Genomic DNA, 20,086 nt, shown 5'->3' with positions numbered 1-20,086 from the left:
ACCGTAGAGGCTGTTTTAAACTATAGAGCCGAATCCCAACATAAAAATAATAATAGCTCCCCTCACTGATCATGAAAGGGCAAGGGTTGAGCCCTTCCAGCCATATTAGATGAGCAAAGGAGGACTTGATGATGAAGTATGCAACACAGATTTCCTGTCGGTGAGAGTCTTTTTAAGAACAAAGGGTATTTGCCCTTTGAGCCTGGGGATGTCAATAGGGACCCAAAGCATGTTGCAAAGGGTGGTCATTCTCCTTTCTTCATTGTGGTTTACACTACTTGTCAGTAGAAGATGAGACCACTGTTGGTTACAGACACTTCTTTCTCCCTCTTTTTAAGTGGATGGACTGTGGGATAAACATCTCCTCTGCCCTAGTCTAATACTCTTATCAACAATTTTCCATATAAACATCTCATCCAAATCCAAATTCAATCCATTTCCTTCTTTAATAAATTAATCATCCAGCTTGTTCCCTTTACTCTCCATTTCAAAGGACAACTCCATTCAATTCTACATAGTCAAAGACTAATTCTCCTGTGTCACTCAGGTCACTCAGGAAACCCACTTTTGTGCCACAGCGGACACCTCTCAATGCCCCAGCCTACAGGGCTTCCTCTCTCCACTCTGAATGGACACTCCCCATGTCAGTATCCAAATGATTTTTTTCTAGTCTTTGTTTCCTCCTACATTATCAATTCTGTTAAGTCCCTCATCCAAGGACCTCTTAATCTAGCCTCTAATCCATTCTTCTTTTCCCACCTCATTCAGAATTAGCTGCCTCTCTTATTGGCTCTTGCACCTCCTTCTGAATAAACCTCCTCAGAAGTTCATCTTTCACTTCCCCACCTGAACAAGTGGGTACCTTAACTTGACTTTCAGACATTCACACAAAATTGTCTTTGTCTTTTTTAACAACACTCTAAAAATAGGTTGACACCCCCCACAAAACTGACAAAACACTGTCACTCTATAATAGTTACATCGCCATGCCACAAAAATGCATCTTAGTGCTATCTTTCCCTTAGTGATAAAGGACTGAAGGCAGTCAAAATTTAGAGGATTGAGAAAATCCCAAAGTCCTCTTTCAACGTCCAGCTGTCCTGCCCCTCAACCTGCTTTCACTGCACTCGTAGCACAAACAGGCAATGCTAAACAATGATAGGATCTCAGGTTTCAGAGCAGAATGAACTTTCTTGCACTCCCCATAGGACCTGAGCAACAACCAAGAGGCAATGTGGACTACCGCATACTTGCTTAAAAAAAACCACAACGAATAATTGAGAAAAATCATACAAATTTCTAGCTAGTCCATTTTTATCTCCATGATTCTTTAGGTTATCTTACCACATTTAAGGTTCGACTCACACAAACCTACTCAAACAGGAAAGCATTAGAAAACAATAAAGAATGTACAAAAACTCTCACCCACTCAATCACTGTTTCCAAAAATTATAAACCAAACATACTCAAAAGAATCACCTACCATACTGGCCAGCAACTAGATCTCAACAAAGGAGAAAGATGGAAGGGCACTTTAATGTATGTGAAAAAGCAAACTAAAGAAGAATGTTGGGGGAAATAGGCGGTTATTTTGTTTTAAAATTCTAACTTTCTAAGTGCTGCAGAGAGGACAATAAAAGCCTGTTATGCATAATGATAGCCCTGGTTGTGACATAAGATTCTGAAATCTGAATGTATTTCTAGCTAGGACTCCCAAAGCAGTACACGATTTAATGGAGGAAATAGAATTTTCTCTAATGTGGACCTACGTGCCTACGTGTAAAATGATTTTGCTGTTAAATCATTCCCATTTGAGTCAAAACAAACCCAGACAAACATGAAATACTTTCGCTGTCCAACAATTAACATAACATGAAATGCCCAATATCTGCATAACGTGTCTATTAATAATAAATTATTATAATTTTGACAGCATAGTTTGTGAAGAAAGTCCTCCCTACTAGTGCTCATGTTTCACTCAATTTTCTTTTTATATAAGGATTTTGACATTGATTGAAGAACTGGGGGATAAAGTGACTTTTGATGGTCAACAAATGAGTATAACAGCTACAGGACTGGCTGTAGCTGTGACTGGAGTGGATCTTAGCCTGTTTTCCGGCATCTTCTTCAGTGTGACGTCCTATTTCCAAGGCAGTGAACCAGAGGTACAGTGTGCCCATTTAAGCATGTGTATCTGCTTGCTGTAAGTGTGTCTCATGACAAGTGAGTCGGCCAAATGAAGCACAAATCATGAACTTTCCCATCCTCATGGTTCCTTTATCTTGCATGAATACAATGTTGGTCAATTCAGCCGAACTCCAAATATTAGGTTTTCAAATTTCTCTGTTTTAGCAAACCTACGATGCTTGATATTTACAATCCCCAAACGCCTGCAACAGAGTACTCTCTTTTGGGAGGTTTGGATTTCTCTATAGGTTTTAGGAATGTTGTAGGCTTCATTAGACTATTTGAGGGACAGATCAGGGTCGAATCAAAAAGACTTGGACAAATGTGTAATTTTGATTATGGCAACTACAAGTGCCAGCACCAAAAAAAAACAGGATGAGGCAGAGGAGCAACCCTGTTTGTTATGAACATTATTAAGGTAAAAGGAGAGAGTGTGTTGGTCTGTCTGCTAATACTTGGGTAGCAGACAGCAAATGGTTAAGTGGACTTTAAATGTGGAAATTCATGGATTCAGTGGCCTGTGAAAAAAAGAGATGATCTTGGTTCTGAAGAAGAATTGTACAGTGTTATTTTTGCAGTGGGCACTCAAATGCAGTCCCCTTAAAATATTATAGAGAAGCAAGCATGAGGATGAGGGAATTGGATATGAAAAGCCAAAATGTACTGGGCCCTACAGGAAGTAGGTAGAACTAATGTGCCACCACTGTTAATCATTTCATGTTGTGTGTGGAAGGAAACATTAGTGCTTAGAATGCGATTTTGCAAGAGGCAGTGTTAACGTCAACATCAATGACGTATAAGATCTGTAACAACAGGATAAATTGGAAATAGGGTGGGTGTGTACATTCTATGGAAGTTCATGGTACTTTTCCACCACTCCAGGTTTGACACACTTCTCAATAGCAGGCCTTAAACATATTCTCCTCACCTCTGATGTACCTGCAGCAACTGCAAAAACTGCATGAAGGAGCTTGAGAAGGTCAAATATAACTCCTCACTTCTACTGCGTCCAAGCCAACATTGCCTCTTTGCTCTGGGTGCTGTGCAGCAACCATCATTTATATGTGTCTGGAATTACATTCCTTTGCCTAAATATAGAGCCTCTTCTAGATCTTATTCCTGTACCTGTGAGCTTGTTTGATACTGTTCAGTGATTTTAGGAAATAATGTATTGTTTGAAATAATGTTCTTTAGGGCTGTCCTTGCCTTGGTTGTGGAGTATGATTGGCTGGTACAAATATGCTCAGCAGCCAAGATCAGTATTCCACCAAGAGGTTTCACTGCACCACATGTATGTGCATCAAAAATTGAGAGATAAGCAATATGGGAAAGAGGAAACAAAACCGTTTTATGCCAATTCTGGAAAAAATACCAACCCATAAAATTTGATCTTGTATGTTAATTTTGTTTCCTGGCCACATAAAGAGTAACAGCTCATAATCTATGTTTGGAATTTGAGAGACCTGAAAAACAGATATTGAGGCAAGATACTCAGATGATTGCCCAAATAATATAAGACTTCTCATTGACTCATTGAGTTAAATGTTTGCCTCTGGCACCAGCTGGGACCTGTGGATGATTAGTTGAAACCAGCCATTACCAAAATAGCCTTTCACCCTTCAACGGTGATGACAACAAACATTATTAATTGATATATGTGAATTCATAAAAAAGTGGAAAGCATATTGGAGGAAACAAAGTCATTAAAATCCTATATTAAGGAAAGTAATTTATAACAAAACACTGAAAAGTTGAAAATTAGTAGAAACATTTCACTGGAAATGCACTTAAATCGAAAACTGAACAGAACAGAAACTGAACCCACTGATTAGATTAGGAGAACGGCTGAAAGGGGTGTGTTTAGGGAAAGTTAGCCACTCCAGTGGGTGGACTCAGCCACATCTAACCTCCAGTGAATGAATTTTCAGCATCCTGGATTTTTAGAGAATGCTGCTTCCTGGGATTGATTTTTTCCACACGTCACAGGAAGTGGTCACCCGAGGATGGTGGCCTCCACCCCATTGGACAGGAGCACCCCCCTGCTTCCCACCCCAGGGGCACGGATAAGTAGGCCAGAGCTGCCCCACAATTCAGATTCCTGCTTGAAGAAGATACTGGAGAAGGATTGCCCTGCTGGACCCCTGACCTGCACCTGGACACTGCACTAACAAGGACTGCACCAGCTGCACACTTTGGGCTTCACTAAGAAAAGGATGTTGACTTGTTTTTGCAACTCCAAGAGAGGATGTCCCGGAGGCTACAGGTACAAAGGAGCTGACCCGGGTCCCCTGCATCGAGTCCTGCAAGAAGAGCCAAGCCGACCAGCTTCCAGTGACCATTTGAGGATTCTGACCATGTGCATTCTGGGAACTGTACTCCGAACTTCCAAGGAGCAACTCAGAGATTCTGGAACCTTTGATCAAGTTTTGGACACATCAAGGACCCAACAAAAAGTACTTCTGGAAGAAGATCCAGAAGTTTGGATCAGTTTTGAGAAGTTTTGTAAAAAATCCATTAGGTGGCTTACCCTTCTGCGAAAGTCAAGCCGGTGACGTTGAACCGCAACCTGGCCTGAATTTCTGGTTTGTCCTGCTGAAAGCTCTGAAGCTTTTCCCTGTCGAGGAGACTTCTAGGAGTTGCCCGGGACCCTGCGCTGAATCGAGCTGCTGTTGTCACATCGCAACCCGGCCTGAAGAGGAGCCTCGCCCGACGATGAGAGAAAAAGCTCCAGTGTGAAGGTAAAACTTTGACCGAGGCCTCCCGCTCAGTGTATCCAAGCAGGGCTCCATTGCGATTGGCCTCAACTTTTGACTTTGCACTGGTCGATTGCGACCAGATATCTTCGGTTGGCGCTTTTGGTTATTAGACAGTAGAAAGAATCTATTTTTCATTTATTCTTTAAAATATTCATATCTCGGGTTCCCTACATTGGATTTTTATCATTTTGGTGTCATTTTAAGGATATAAATATTTCCTATTTGTATAAATTGGTGTTGGATTTTATTGTGTGTTGTGTTTTACTTATTTACTGTTTTGTTGATATTAAATGCTTTACACACCTGTCTCCTAAGTTAAGCCTAACTGCTTGTGTGCCACCCTGCTGAGGGTTGAGCAAGGATTAATTTATTGAGACCCTGACAGGACCTAGTGGGGGTTTGTGGCCTATTGCTACATGTAGGAACCTACCTGCCCTTACCAATAATCCTCTTTTTAACAGATTCCATAAAACATTCAAACCCATGCTAAAACAAAAATGTGATAAAAAAGTTTCCATTATATTTTTACAATGAAAATGTACAAGGAACATGTTTTCCATGAATCCACATACAACCTTTATTGATTGAATTTATTGAAGGCATATCTGGAATATGAAGTACTATTTAAAACAATTTACTATAATACTTTATATTAGCCCTCTGCTCCTCCTCTGATTTGAAACGACCAGGCCAGCACTCCAGTGGCTGAGTAATGAAATTGATTCGAAATTCCAATGCATTTTGGCTGTGACATACAGCCTTGTTCCCAACAACGAAGTACCATTTTCACCCGTATTCACATAAAAGTTTGATGTCACCACCCCCTTTTGTGCTCTGATTGGTAACAAAGAACAATTAGTTTTCAGATTCAGCTGCCATCTAAAATAGGTTAATACATGGTATCCATCAATTAATTGGTATATTTTCACATCGCAATCCACATTATTCTATACAGATTAGTCAAATTTATGTTAAAAAATTAAAAGGATCCAATTACATTATAGCACCCCTCTCGTATTTTCAAAAGCAGCAAAAGATTACTTTCATTAAAAAAAGTCAGCATCTTAAAATGTATAACTTTGTTGTACATCCACCCATATGCTGTTATCTTCTTAACACTGTTAATAATGATTGACATCACAATCCACACTTTTTAATACAACCCAATCATATTAAGGTTTAAAATTATAATCAAAAGAATCCAAACTCATTGTGGTACTTCTCTCGTGTTTTCAATAGCAACTGCAGATGAATTTAATTAAAAAACGTCCACCGTCTTAGAATCGCTTGTTTTGTATGGATCCACTCTCATTCATCACCCTAGCGGGTATCAGACTCATTCTCATCTACCCTATAAGCCCGAGTGGGCATTTATGGTATATCCATTGGCCACAGGTCCTTCAACATTCTCCCTTATGTCTGTGTTGATACAATAAGAGAATAAAGTCAGAATATAATCAAGCAAATAAAATTGAACCTCGTTCGTACATTAGAAATCCCATTGAATGTATGATTATCCTTATGGCATCAGAATTCAGTGTTGCCATGCAAATAGAAATATTAGTGGTGAAGAAATTTTAAACCAAACTAACACAGTCCCTTTCACAATGAAACGTCAATTACTGTGTGGGGCATTTTATTACAGTAAAACAAGAACAGTAATGTTGGAGCAGGGATTTTAAATACATTTATTGGTTTACCACACACATCTTACCAGCTCATCAAATCAGTCTCTGCTTTCTCATCTGGGCCTGGGAAACAGACGTTTGTTGTAGATTAGATTAACCAAGAGCTGCAAATCAAAATCAACTAATCATCACAATTTAAGTTTCACTCTTTGGGAGCCATTGATGAGAATTTGTGTGTTTCAAAGCTTTATTAAAGTCTCAAAGGTGTTAAATCTTTATGAGCAGAATCAATATTAAATCTCTTGAGTTCAATTAGGTCAATCAAAGTAATCGTAAATGATCAATAAGAGAGAAATAGCATATAAGCGTGTTCCATAAAGGAAAATTCCACATCCTAAGCTATGGAGAATGAGAGAAAGGCATCGGTCAGAACCCATAATGAGCTCTAAATCTGAGCAGTGAAAGCATGAAGATTTTAGCATAAAAATCCCAAATCATAAATCAGAACTCCCATAAAGAGAGGTTCAAGAAACTCAGTAGACTCTCTGAGCAGCATAGATTCAGGCAAGGGGAAATATAAGTGTCTCAGAATGAATCTGAGAAGCCTCTGCAAAGGGCTCTGCAGAGAGTCTGGAAACAGCAAAAAGTCTGGGGCAGAATGTGCTAACTTACTGTAGGAAGACACACATGTATAGCTTCTTATTTCAGTAACTCACTACAACTTGTTGCCATCTCTCAGCAGCTCGTCCAATCAGGCAGTGGTGTCATCATGGCAACAGGACAACTTCCGTCATCTAAGCAGTATGAAGACAATGACTCTCAAATATGAAACTTCTTGCAAAATACATTATGGTTACACTTAGCTAGTTGGAGTATGATTCCCACCTTTCACTCACTACAAGACAAAACAGTTCATGGTTAGGTCTCTCCATCTCAGCATGAAATCATGCACTTCTCATCTATTTTGAATTAATGTGTTATTTTTCATATAAAACATTCTACGGAACTCAAACTAAACATTGCAATACATTATTACGTCTGTCAAAACTATGCCTATGGGAAAGGTTGAAGTGTAACGATGTCTTGTTAATTCATGTCTTCCTCAGCACATGTGCGTCATTGAAGGTTTAACATTCCCATTTCTGACTTAGCTATTGATGAAAGAAAGAAAGGGAAGTGCACCTTGGCAGCTTGTTTAGCTAAATATGTGTATCTATCAGAGAATACTGCTCACAATAGCCTTTGTCAGATGGTCTACACATTTTTATTTCTATATGTTAATTCCATTAATTTTCATTATAATAAATGCTCCTTCAACCTCCCCTGTCTGATGGTTTCTAACCATCACAGAATTTCATTCACAGATAACATTAACGTTCACTTTCGCCTTCAGTTAAGTCTTCAGTGAGTCTTTTCTTTTTCTCTTTAAATCTTCCCTTTCTTATAGTTTCAGGTTTTCTTTGGTAATTTAATTCTAGATCTTTTTCCATTTGTTTGTGTATTTCACTATTTTTCCTCTTTTGGAATAATGTTTTGATAGCCTTGTATACTCCTATCTTAGAGAGGAAAATCAACTACAATTAATACAGGTACTAATACAGCTTAGAGGATTCCTCCTCCTGCTGCTTTAAATCCAATTGCCTATTGCAGAAATTCCCTTTGTGAAGCTTTTTACTACCCTAGTAGCTCAGAGATATTCTCTGCTTACTCTGCAATTTTCTTACTTTCATCAAGTGTGTACGTGCAACAATTTTCTATTTTCAGCATCTTGCATATTTTGCAAAACCATTGATCGAATTGCTACTAGTTCAGTATTTTCAACTAATAAAGCTCCAGATGTGCTGGTTGCCCGTTTGTCCATTAATGTCGACAGCTTTCTGATCTTTTCATCGTTTAGTATAATTCCTACTGTTGGTATGACAGCTCCTAATACTGATTGTGTTCCATCATTTACCCTAAATGTGTATCTGTGTGCAGGTGTCATTGCTAAAGCATGTAAGCTCTGTACATCATATATCTTTGGAAAAATCAAACCTAAAAAGCAAATAGCACCCCAATCAGCAGGTAATCTGAAGTAAGCAGTCTCTCCACAAATAAAATAAACTCCAGGTATAGTTGGGTTGTCTCTATGCAAAACCTGCCATGAACTTCCTGATAATTCAAATGTGTATTCACAATTACTATTCCCTTGAGGTCGTTTTCTGTTTTCAATTCTTTGAAAACATATACTACACCTTTAAGTCTCTTCTCTAACTTTAGTTTTGGATAAAACATTTTTCTTCTGTATTCATCTTCTTCCTTTATCCAAACATTCTTCAAAAGACTTCATTTTTATTAGTACTATGTGTGTTCTCTCTTCTAACATTATGATAAGAGTGTTTTCTAATGGATTAAATAAGCAGGTTAGATTATTTTTATATGCCTTATCAGTGTCTATAGGAAGGAAAGGTCTAAAATAATGCTGAGCGGTCTCCATTTCTTTTGCCTGTGGATATACATTCATGCATTTTAGTAAAGGAATCACAACAAAATTAGAAAAATAATATTTAAAATGTCGCTGCCTATAAACTAACCTAAGTAATATACTGCAAGAAATGGAATATGAAAGAGGAATGTGATGGTATGTCACCTCCTTATCAGTCGATGAAGGTAAATGTGCACACACATAATAATCCTTTACTTCTGTATTCTCTTGAACTAATCTAGAATAAGCATTTGTTGAGTAATCATCTTTTATGTAATCTACAAATTACGCTTTCAAGTCATCCTCATCTATGTCAGATGTCATGTTAGTGAATGAAAATTCACATTTCTCTGTCTCTGGTTTAAAGTGTATCAATAATCATATTGCTATACGTAATAAAACTACTAATGACAATGTAATACCTATGATAATCTTGGATCTAGCTCTAGTTAGAACACACATTTGTCTACAGTCAGATCTTTTTTAAAGAGAAGTGTAGCAGCTAGTGTTCAAAGTGTATTAGTTTCACAAAGTCTTATTTTGTCTTTTCTTTGTAATTCAATTAGTTTCTTGCCACCTTATGTACAGCAGTCTTGGTATAGTCTTCTGTACCCTTACTCCAGCTCCTTCTAAAATGTCATCCCTACTCTTCTACTGCAGCCTTGGGCCTAGGTAAATCTTCCTAATTCTTTTTTGCTTAGCAATGTATCAGTTTTTATATCGGTCTACTAGCACAGTTCATTAAGCAACTTTTCCTGACCAAATTCAAACAACTTCAAAGTGGCTCCGGTAATTCTTTGTTCAAGTCAAGCAAATCTTATATTGGGATATTTATCACTTGGCCGATGTAGTAAGTCCATTCATGTGTGGAATAGCTCTGACAAGGTACTCTGGCTCTTTTGGATCTTCTGAGTGTTTGTTGAATTCCTTCTGTTTACTTATACCACTTGACTCTGTCTCCTCATCAATTGTTGGTGGCATGGATCCAATTGATGTACTTGACTTAAATTTCTTTTCACTGTAGTTTCTTGGCCATGTAGCACTGAGGGTGTCTCTTTTTGATCATGATTTAGTACTTGTTCCTTCACCTCGATCTTCTTGTTACTCTGAAGGTATCTTAACTGTTACTTCAGCTTGAGTTCTTGCTTCTCCACATTCTATACTAAGAGCTCCAATGCCACTTTGTGAGATATCTGAGAATTACATTTCTTCACCTGTCCGCAGATCTTCACCCCTCTTTTCTTGCTGTTGTGCTACTTGCTATTTTGCTTTTTGTATTTGTGTAACTTGTACAGTTTGTGGTGGTATAGTCACAAGTGTTCTCAGTCAATGCTCAAAGAACACTGTTTCTTCTTACATATCTCTTGTTCTTTGGGTATGCAAGGCATGCACCCAGTTTGGCACTCCAGCACATTTGAAAGCAGTGTTCGTGACTAAGATCACCTGGTAAGGGCCTTTCCACCTTTGCTCCAGACAGGATTTTCTCATGTGTTTCCTGTTGAGAGCCCAGTCCCTTGGATTCAAATCGTGGCACTGCCCTTGATGCGGATTTGCAGTGACAGCTTCATCCTGTCAAGAGACAGGATGTACAACATCACCCAGTCCGTTGCAGTAATCGAATACCATGTCATCTGGTATGTGCAGAAGTGTATTTGAAGGTAGAGCAGGCAGTCTCATGCCTCTTCCCATGAGAATTTCATGAGGTGATAAACCTGTCTTCATGTCATGTGTACTTTAAAGGGTCATCAGCACCAAAGTTAAAGCATCATGCCATTTCAGTGAACTGAATGTACAATTGAGTTGCTCCTGTAACGCCGTGCTCAGACGCGGCGTCTCTTTCTGTCCTCGCGGATGGAACGCGCTACCGATACTCGGAGCGCCGTTCCTCGCGTTTTTGACTACACATTGTGGGAAGCATATATTTCGCTCCCGGTCGCGCTACACTTACCTGAAGCCCTTTTTTCTTCTTTTTGTTTTTGGTGGGTTTGTCTTGTCTTTTTACCTGTCTCTGTCCATGTTGTGTCCATCTTGTCTTCTTCGTGTTTTTGTCCCAGCATGCTCTGTTTTTCTTTTATACTACTTTCTTTTTCCTATACTGATCTATGGGCTCTTCCCAATTCAAGATGGTGTCCTTTCCTTTTCCTGTGATGTCACTTCCCTTTTTTCAGTATATAAGTCAGTCAGTCTTGTTCCACCTTGCGTTGCAAACACTTCCTTCTGGATGTGCTGTTCGCTCCTTTTCTTTGTTCCTGCTTTTTGCCTTGGGAGATTTTTGCCTGTTCTTTGTTCCTGCTTTTTGCCTTGGGAGATCTTTGCCTGTTCTTTGTTCCTGCTTTTGCCTTGGGAGATTTTTTGCCTATTTTTGTTTCCTGTTGTTTAGTCCTGTTTTTTCTTGTTTTTCTTCAGGAGTTCGTGTTTGAGGTTTTTTCCCCAGTGTTGGTTTTTTTTCCCTCTGGGACTCCTTCTGGAGGGTACGGTCTGCTTTGGCGTAGCCTGTCAAGCGGCATTGTGGCTACTAGAAGGGGTCGCCCTTATCTTGGAGTATCCAGAACCTGTAGAAGACTTGGTGCATTCGCCAACCCGGTATCCAGAGGTGAGAAGTCCAGCGCAGTACGTAACAGCTCCACTATATCAGAACCCACTGGTCAATAGCTGCAATGCAACTTCTGCTCCACTTGTATTGCTGCACACAAAATCTTAATGTTCACACTTTTAAAGTGAGTTCTTTGATCTGAATCCAGAAAAACTGTCATTCCGTACCTTGGTACCAGTTCCTTTGACAGCAGTTTAGCTACAGTGAGACTGTAATTTCTCCCTATTGGGTAGGCTTCAACAAATCGAGAGAAAATGCACACTATGACTAGGACTTATCTTAGCCCATTACAAACAGGCATTTCAATGACGGACATCTGCATCCGGTTGAAGGGACCACCTGATCACCCTACATAACTCAGTGTAACTGGTGTTGGTTTCCCTACATTCATCTGTTACACAATTCTTCTGCATGAGGTCTAAATCTGGGATTGAACCAATGCATCCCTACCTAAATGTGTGGGGCCATGGAAATGTCATGCCATGGGTGATAGCAAAATGTCTGGCAACACTGGTCTCCCATCTCCTGAAATCCAAATTTAATTTGTATTCTTTCCACATCCTGCTCTGATCCAACTCTGTTGCTCTGGTTCTGTGACATTTTCCTCCAAACTTTTGAGTTCTTCCCATGTGTCAGCTACAGACATCAGTACTGAAAATATGGTGTCCTCTTGAGGTTCATTTGTGAATGTTTCATTAAGTGTACAGGCCACAAATGCACAATTGCATGCCACTTTGTCTGCATATCTGTTACCAACTGTAACATACCCATTATCACTCCTGTGAGCTGGTAATTTAACAACAATTTCAGTAAGAAGCTATAAAGCTTCCAGCAGTCTTCTTACGTGTTTAGCATTCCTAATTGGGGAACCGGAAGAGGTCACGAAATCTCTTTGTGACAATACCTGTCCCAAGCCATAGACCACACCAAAGCCATACTATCTGTAAAAATAGTCACTCATTTGGGCTGTTAAGCTGCAGCCTCCAGTAAGTGTAATTAATTCAGTAACTTGTGCTGTGGTAACATCTTGAAGCCTTAAAGCTTCCAAAGTCTCTTGAATTGTACAGCCAGGGTAAGCTGCTCTCAGAGAGCCATCATTTGCTCTTAAACATGAGCCATCAACAAAAAGAACATAATCAGGTCTAATTAAAGGCTCATAATTTTATGATTGGTCTTGGCTTGGTGTATAAATCCATGACATCAAGATAGTGTTGTTCAAAATTATCTGATACATCACTTTCAGGCAGGGGAAGGTGGGCACTGAGGTTCAAAACTTGGTACCTCTTCAGTGTACATTTTCGGAAGCGAGAATTTGCTGCTCATCTAGAATTAGTCATATACTGGGTTTTGGTTCTGATAAGCAATACCTCACCTAAGTAAGGGACCATACCAGTTAAAGGATGACCCATCACTATGTTTTCACACCTCTTGAGACTGGCACACAAGCAGCTACTGATTTTAGAAAACCAGGTAGCCCTTTGGTGACAGGATCAAGGGTAATTAAAAAGTAGACCACAAGCCTTCTCGCATCGCCATGCAACTGAGTAAGCACTGAGAGAGCGTCTCACCGCTAGCATCTCACTTCAAAATAAGGTAAAACTCTTGGTATAATCAGTCATTCCTAGTGCCAGTGCATGGCAGAGACTTTCACTCACCTCTAGTAAAGCTTTCCTGCATTTGTTGTCCCCTGGAAGCGGATCAGGCTTATTTTTGTGTGTCATCCTCAGTAAAGGCTTAGCCACCGTGGAAACGTTAGGTATTCACTGTCTACAATAGGCAACCATTCCTAGAAATATTCTGACTTTTCTTTTAGTTTTCGAAGGACTCATTCTTAGAATGGCCTCTACTCCATCTTTTGACACTTTCCTTGTTCCCAAATATTGGAATTCCTTTTGACAATACTACGGTTTACTCAGAAACACATCACATCCAGTCTCAGCTAGGTAATTTAAAAGAGCAATAATGTCCTGTTTACAAGCTTCTCTTGTGCTTGATGCCATGAGTACGTCATCAATGTATTCCACATGGACTGAATTACAAGGATGTTCAATGTCTCCAGATTTAAAAAAAAATCTGATTAAAGATTGAAAGACTCTCAGTATATCTTTGAAGCACAAATGAGAATTGAAATTGGCTATCCTTATGCAATGGAATCAAGCCGAAAGCCTGCCAAATGGCCACATTCTGCTGTGCAAAGAATTTGGTAAAGAATAGTGGCTGGATTCGGTTCTACAGAACAATAAGGGATTACATTCTCATTAACCTTTCACAACCTCTGGACTATCCTAAATTTGCCATTGGGCTTTTGTAATCCCATGATCCGTGAGTTGCATGGACTCTCTATCTCTCTCAAAATCCCTTTTTGTAACATGTCTGCAATTATTGGTGTCATCCCTGCTATTACTTCTGGGGCTCTGTGTTATGGTAGTGTTCTCAGGAAGATCGAATTGGGCTTAATTAGTCCAATATCCTTCCCTGTGAAATGCTGAACTTCTGGATTTACAGTCTCTTTTAAATCTGGGGACAATTCTTCAACAGTTCTCAATGGGTAAAGCCCTATAAAATCTTGTTGGGCTAACTTAAACTCAACATTCTCATCATGGTTCTGGAATTCGACCGCTTTAGGAGTGGAATAGATTGTGCAACTTAACTTGCACAACAAATATGGACCTACCAGGTTTACAGGACTCAAGTCGCACACACAAACTGCTGATTTTCTTCAAATTAACCTATTTTTTACAGGGGCTACTTTTGAAACGGGATTTATAATTTATTTACTTGTGACTCCTACAACTTGGATCTTCTTTCCCAAGAAGGGTAGGCCTGAGACTTCTGCTGTTCTAACCGTGGAACGGGTAGCACCGGTGTCGATTAGAAATTACACTTGGTGGCCATTCACCTCACCTTCCAAAAATGGTCCACTCTGGTCTACCTCTAAGACAGCGGCAAGCATGCAAATTGCCCCTCCTCTAAGGCACTGTCAAAGCTACATATCAAAGTTAAAGCTCTCACTGTCCAGCATAGGAAACTGTTGAAGAGCAAATTGATTCTGAGCCTAAAATTCATTTTTGTTTATGCAGTACACCAGGCTCATATCCACTTTAGGATTACCCACATTCTGGTGAACCATAGCGGATTGTGCGACTTCCATCATTTGAACTTGATTTTACACTGGCTCTTACATGTGCTTAACAGACATGTTCTGCATTTGCATCTGATTTCCTCCTTGTGTTTGATTATTAGCATTCATTCTGTCTGGATTAAGCCTACACTTACTCTACCAATGTCCACTCTTGTAAAAGAATAGACAAGGGGGGTCATTACAAACCTGGCGGACGGTGTTAAAGCGGCGGTACGACCGCCAACAGGCTGGCGGTCTTATTTTTGGAATTATGACCATGGCGGTTTCTGCCATGGTCATCCACCACTTCTCCGTTCCGCCCACCAGGGCGGAGACGACCGCTGGGTTGGAGACCTGGGTCTCCAGCCCGGCGGGCGTGACAATACCGCCGCCGGTATTTCGACCCGGCTTACCGCCGTGGATTTCCAGCAGTAGGAACCACCATGAAATCCATGGCGGTAGGCACTATCAGTGCCAGGGAATTCCATCCCTGGCACTAATAGGGGTCTCCCCCACCCCGACTCCCTCTCTTACACCCCCCACCACCCCTGCCACCCCCCAAAGGTGGCAGGACCCCCTCCCCACCCCGATCCCCGACATTACCTTACACACACACACCCGACACGCACGCAGGCACCACCAACACACATACACGCACACACACCGACACACATGCCAACATCCACACACCCAGTCAGACACGTACACCCACATTCACACATTCAGGCACACATCCACACAGACACACCTACAGACATACACGCACTCATTCACAAAACATGCAACAACCCCGCAAGCATACACGCACTCACCCCCCCCTACATACACAGACGCACACCCCCATGCACCCACACAAAACCACCCCACTCCCCTCCCCTAACGGACGATCGACTTACCTGGTCCGTCGATCCGCCGGGAGGGGACGGGAGCCATGGGGGCAGCTCCGCCGACACCACACCGCCAACGGAACACTGCTGCGCCGAATCACAGGACGTAATACGGTGGGCGGTGTTCTGTTGGCGTGGCGGTGGAGGTGGAGCAACCTCCACTTCCCGCCGCCTGCAAGTATGGCTGTTGGCGGCTATCCGTCGGTCAAACGACGGAGGGCATCCACCAGTCATAATACGCTGCACGGCAAACCGCCACTACTGGCGGTCTTCCGCACGGCGGTCCCTCAGCGGTTTTGTTCAAAGACCGCTGAGGTTGTAATGACCACCAAGGAGTCATTTTCTTCAACGTTGCAACATATACACCAGTATTTGGATCAACCTGAACTCCTTGCCCTCTAACCTGTGATGCAACCATACCGCCTAGAACACTTGCGGTCCAGTTTGAAACCCAGCTCCTTTAATGCCATTTGAAAAACCACACTTTCCCTTGCACCAACATTTCCTGGAAACTGCTGATACTGAAAACCCTTCTGTGCCATCTTCATTTGCGCCAGCATGAACATTTCCTTAAGCTTTTTCTTCTTTATCTCCTGTTCATCACTACATTACTTGGCATACTTCAGAATCTCATCCAATTATTTTGTCTGCCAACAAATCACATTCTGCTGTATAAGCTGACTAATCTCAGGTCACAAACAGAGAATAAACTGTGAAATAAAGAATCCCATCTCATTCGGCTCAAATACCTTTGAATTGTATGCTACTGAAATGCTTTCAACAACGTCTGATAATACTCATGCACAGACTCTTTCACCTCCTGCTGAATACTGTCCGCCTCACATAATTAAAATCTTTTGGCAGCACTCTGCCTTTCAGGAAAGTAATCACCTCATTATATTTATCCATTACAGTAGGTGATGGTGCATTAGTGCAAGCATCCCTCAGGGCTCAGAATTTGGCCAATGTACATCAATTTTGCACTCAGACCATAAATCATTGGTACAACAATCTCAAAGAAGGTATTCAAAGCAGAACACAACGTTTTTAAAATCTTCACAAACCTTTCAGCCTGTGTGTACTACTGCATGGGGTTTTCCCTTAATGTTGAGAAATTAGTTGTAAATGCTGCATGGTCCCCCCTACTCCAAGGCACATAAACATACCCCAAAGCTTCTCCATCATCAGCGGGACCTGAAGGTGGATTGAATTCTCTTTACTTCAGTAGCTCTGTTGGTTTATATTTCTTTTAATGCTGCATATTTGTTTTCTAATTTCTCTAATTCACACCATCTGTGGATGCATTTTACTAATTCAGTAATGTGCAATCACATTCCTGAAGAAAACATTGCCTCAACGGATTCATTATCCAAATGTACCTGAAACCTCTCTGCAATGGGATACCTTTGGAAAGATCAACTTCATATTTATTTGCTAATTCAATCAATTTGTCATGTACAGTTTTAGCTTGCGTAGTCATTTCTTTGCACAAATAAATCAGTTCTTTTTCTTGGAATTGGTTCATATGATCCAAATACAAACACCCACTAATTATTTCTTCCACTTCTATTTTAGTCTTAGGACATTTAATGGTGTCTCTTTTCTGCACTCTGACTAGTACATAGGCTTTCTACATTCTCTGTCTTTGCACTGCTCCTGATGACGGGGGAAAAATAGGTTGTTGTGATATTTTTGTTTCATCCTGTGTTGTTAGTGTCAGAAAAGCCAATTCTCCTTCCACTCCCTAATGATTGAATAATCTATGGTGGTGTCCACACAACTATCTGTGAATTTTGTGAAGTCGGAATAAACCCTATCACAGGTGCGCCTTTTTACAGCTCCTTGAGCTACTGCATTTGGGACAATATTAACCAGATCATGTTGTGTGTTTGGTAGAGCTGATGTGCACACAACTACCAACTGTGCTGTTACAACTTTAGCAAAAGTTGCAGGTACAGTCACGATGGAAGCAGTACCATTTGCAGGTTTCACTGCTTGTACGGTTTCTGGAGACACATTATTAGGTATCACAGCCTCTACAACAGGCTGTGCCATCACGGGTTGTGATATGATGGGCTGAGTCATTGGTAATGGTCTTTCAATTTGATATGCATTTGGATTAATGGGGCTTTAGTCACTGTTACATTATTGGTTGCCATCCCATCAGTATTTGTCATGGGATCCACATAAGGTGATGGATGTGCAGCCAATAACTCATCCAAAATAGAAATCTCCTGAATCAGTATCAGTATCTGATTTTGTTTAATCTATTGTCTCTTTTTCCCCTTTAATCTAGTTCTTTTAGTTTTTTTGTGTTTTTCAGATTGCTAATTTTTCTCATTTGTAATTGCAGGGTATAATCTAGCTCGCTCCACTATATTCTTTCTCTGTCTCTACTGTTGTTCATCCCATTCTGCATCTGTGTAATTTCTCATTGCCCTCTTTGTTCATCATTGGTATTGTTATTTTTCTGTATTACTGTTGCAAGCCATCTTCTCCCAATCACTTAGAGCTTCAAATTGTATAAGCCTAGGAGGAGGCTTCATGTGACAAAGTGCTTCTCGTAGTCTGTATATAATTCTCAAATCAAATGTACCCTCTCTAGGAAACCTTACTGGACCCTCCTTCTCAGTGATCTTCCACCATTGACAAAGACATTCACACATGTCTAACCCTTCCTCAGTCATCATGCGATCAGCTAACAAACCCTCAGGAAGTTCCTCTTCACCTTTCCGTACTGCAGTAGTCACTTCACCTCTCATTAAACTTAGCTTTGAAAATGTTGATGATTTCAAATTTAAATCAATTAATGGCAAACAAATAAAATATAAGTCTGCAACGTTTTGATTCTGTACTGTACATGCCAAGTTTCAGTAAGGCTGACACTCACTCACTTGTTTCTGACTGTGGAGGCGATGCTGGACCTCTTATCCCCTTGGAGGGCAGCCCACGATCAAGAAACCCTAAACCCTTAAATCATACACTACCCTTGAGGGGAAGGAGGATGGGACGTATTAAGAAAAGATAGACTTGTGGCATCAGTCATGCTCTGATGCCTTGCAACACTGTGTAAAAGGTTCTGAGCTCCCTGGACCTTTTGTATTGATGTGGATGTAGTGCACTGGAAAAAACAAGAAGAATAGTTTACCAACAGTTCTCAGCATACAAAGATCGTGTAATTATTCACAATATTATACATTACAGGCTTCACCACAAATACTGCATGAGAGCAAGTACAAATCAAGATTTAAGGCTGGAGTTTCTGGCACTCCCAAGAATTAATTTACATTCACTTCTCCGCACAAGTTCATACACATATATAGTGCACTCTAATAAGTCCTCTCTCGTTCTTATTACAACAATTTGTCAAGAATTACTGGTGGCGGATTTCAGTTCCAGTATAATTCAAGTACAAGAGCCCACTCTGTGGAAGGCCAAGGGGTTAAATGCTGTAGAACCATGGGGCCTGAAGGATGTTTATCGTGGTGTGGTAGGAGGCCCTGAAGCGCTACAGGGGGAATACAACATGAGCCCGGGATCCCACTGTGTAAAGGAGATCAGAGCACTAAAGCTATTGAAAAAAGGTAGTGTCCAATTTCTGGAAAGCAAGCTTTCTCTATTCAGAACTCAGTTTTAGGCTTATTGTAAGGATTAGTGCACACTAACCTGTGATCAAATACTTAGCCTTGTCTCTCCTACTTAAAACTGGAATCCGGAGGAAGTCTTTGTAGCTGTTGTGCAGGGAGCCGAAGAGGAAGACAAATCGTCACACTGGAAGTGAAGATGCAGGGAAGCTTGGGCTGAGGAAGACTAGAGCGCGGGACGAATCCGGTCCACTTTGGAAATGAGTACAGGGATTCTGCTTGCTCAGGACAGGAACAAGGCCAAGGCTCTTTGGGTGAGGCTGACTCCTGAAAGGCACGTGGCTCACATGGGAGACAGGAAGGTTCCAATAGGGCCTGGGAAAAAACATCAAACAACCTAATGGTTTTGACCTTTAGTGCAAGAAAGTGCAATCAGTTAACATTAGCAAGTGAAGCCAACAGGTCCTGGCAGTTGGAACCAATAAACAGAAGCAGATGGAATCAGTTAACATTAGCAGATGGAGTCAATAGGTCATGGCAGTCAATAGGTAAGCAGGCAAACATTCAGTCTATTTCTCACAAGTGTGCAAACAAAAAACTATTGGAACAATGTCACCAGAATGTTCTAATGGGTTCCTCTGCTGTGAGAAGGGGCCTGCTCATGTGCTGTGGGAAGGGGCCTGCCAAGGGGTTAAATACTGTAGAACCATGGGGCCTGAAGGAGGTTTATCCTGGTGTGGTAGGAGGCCCTGAAGTGCCACGGGGGAATAAAACATGAGTCCTGTGGGCTAGACCCACCGTACAGAGGGTGCAAGAGTGAGTTGTGACAAAGCCGGACTTCCAATCTCAGCGCAACTCTGTAAACA

At 40.9% G+C, this 20,086-nt stretch overlaps 1 protein-coding gene across 2 annotated transcripts in view; it reads left to right on the top strand.

The window, feature by feature from the left end:
• Nucleotides 1–20,086, top strand: part of ADGRG4 (adhesion G protein-coupled receptor G4) — a 1,350,632-nt gene that overhangs the window by 755,197 nt on the left and 575,349 nt on the right. For both annotated transcript variants that reach the window (XM_069212461.1, XM_069212460.1), the window contains exon 14: nucleotides 2,000–2,165. In XM_069212461.1, coding sequence (XP_069068562.1) covers nucleotides 2,000–2,165 — 166 coding nt within the window. The remainder of the gene's footprint in view (nucleotides 1–1,999; nucleotides 2,166–20,086) is intronic.

Source organism: Pleurodeles waltl, chromosome 2_1, assembly GCF_031143425.1.
Source record: "Pleurodeles waltl isolate 20211129_DDA chromosome 2_1, aPleWal1.hap1.20221129, whole genome shotgun sequence".
In the NCBI taxonomy this organism is placed as follows: domain Eukaryota; kingdom Metazoa; phylum Chordata; class Amphibia; order Caudata; family Salamandridae; genus Pleurodeles; species Pleurodeles waltl.
The sequence above is the reverse complement of the archived record's forward strand: the minus strand, read 5'-3'. Positions and strand labels throughout refer to the sequence as shown.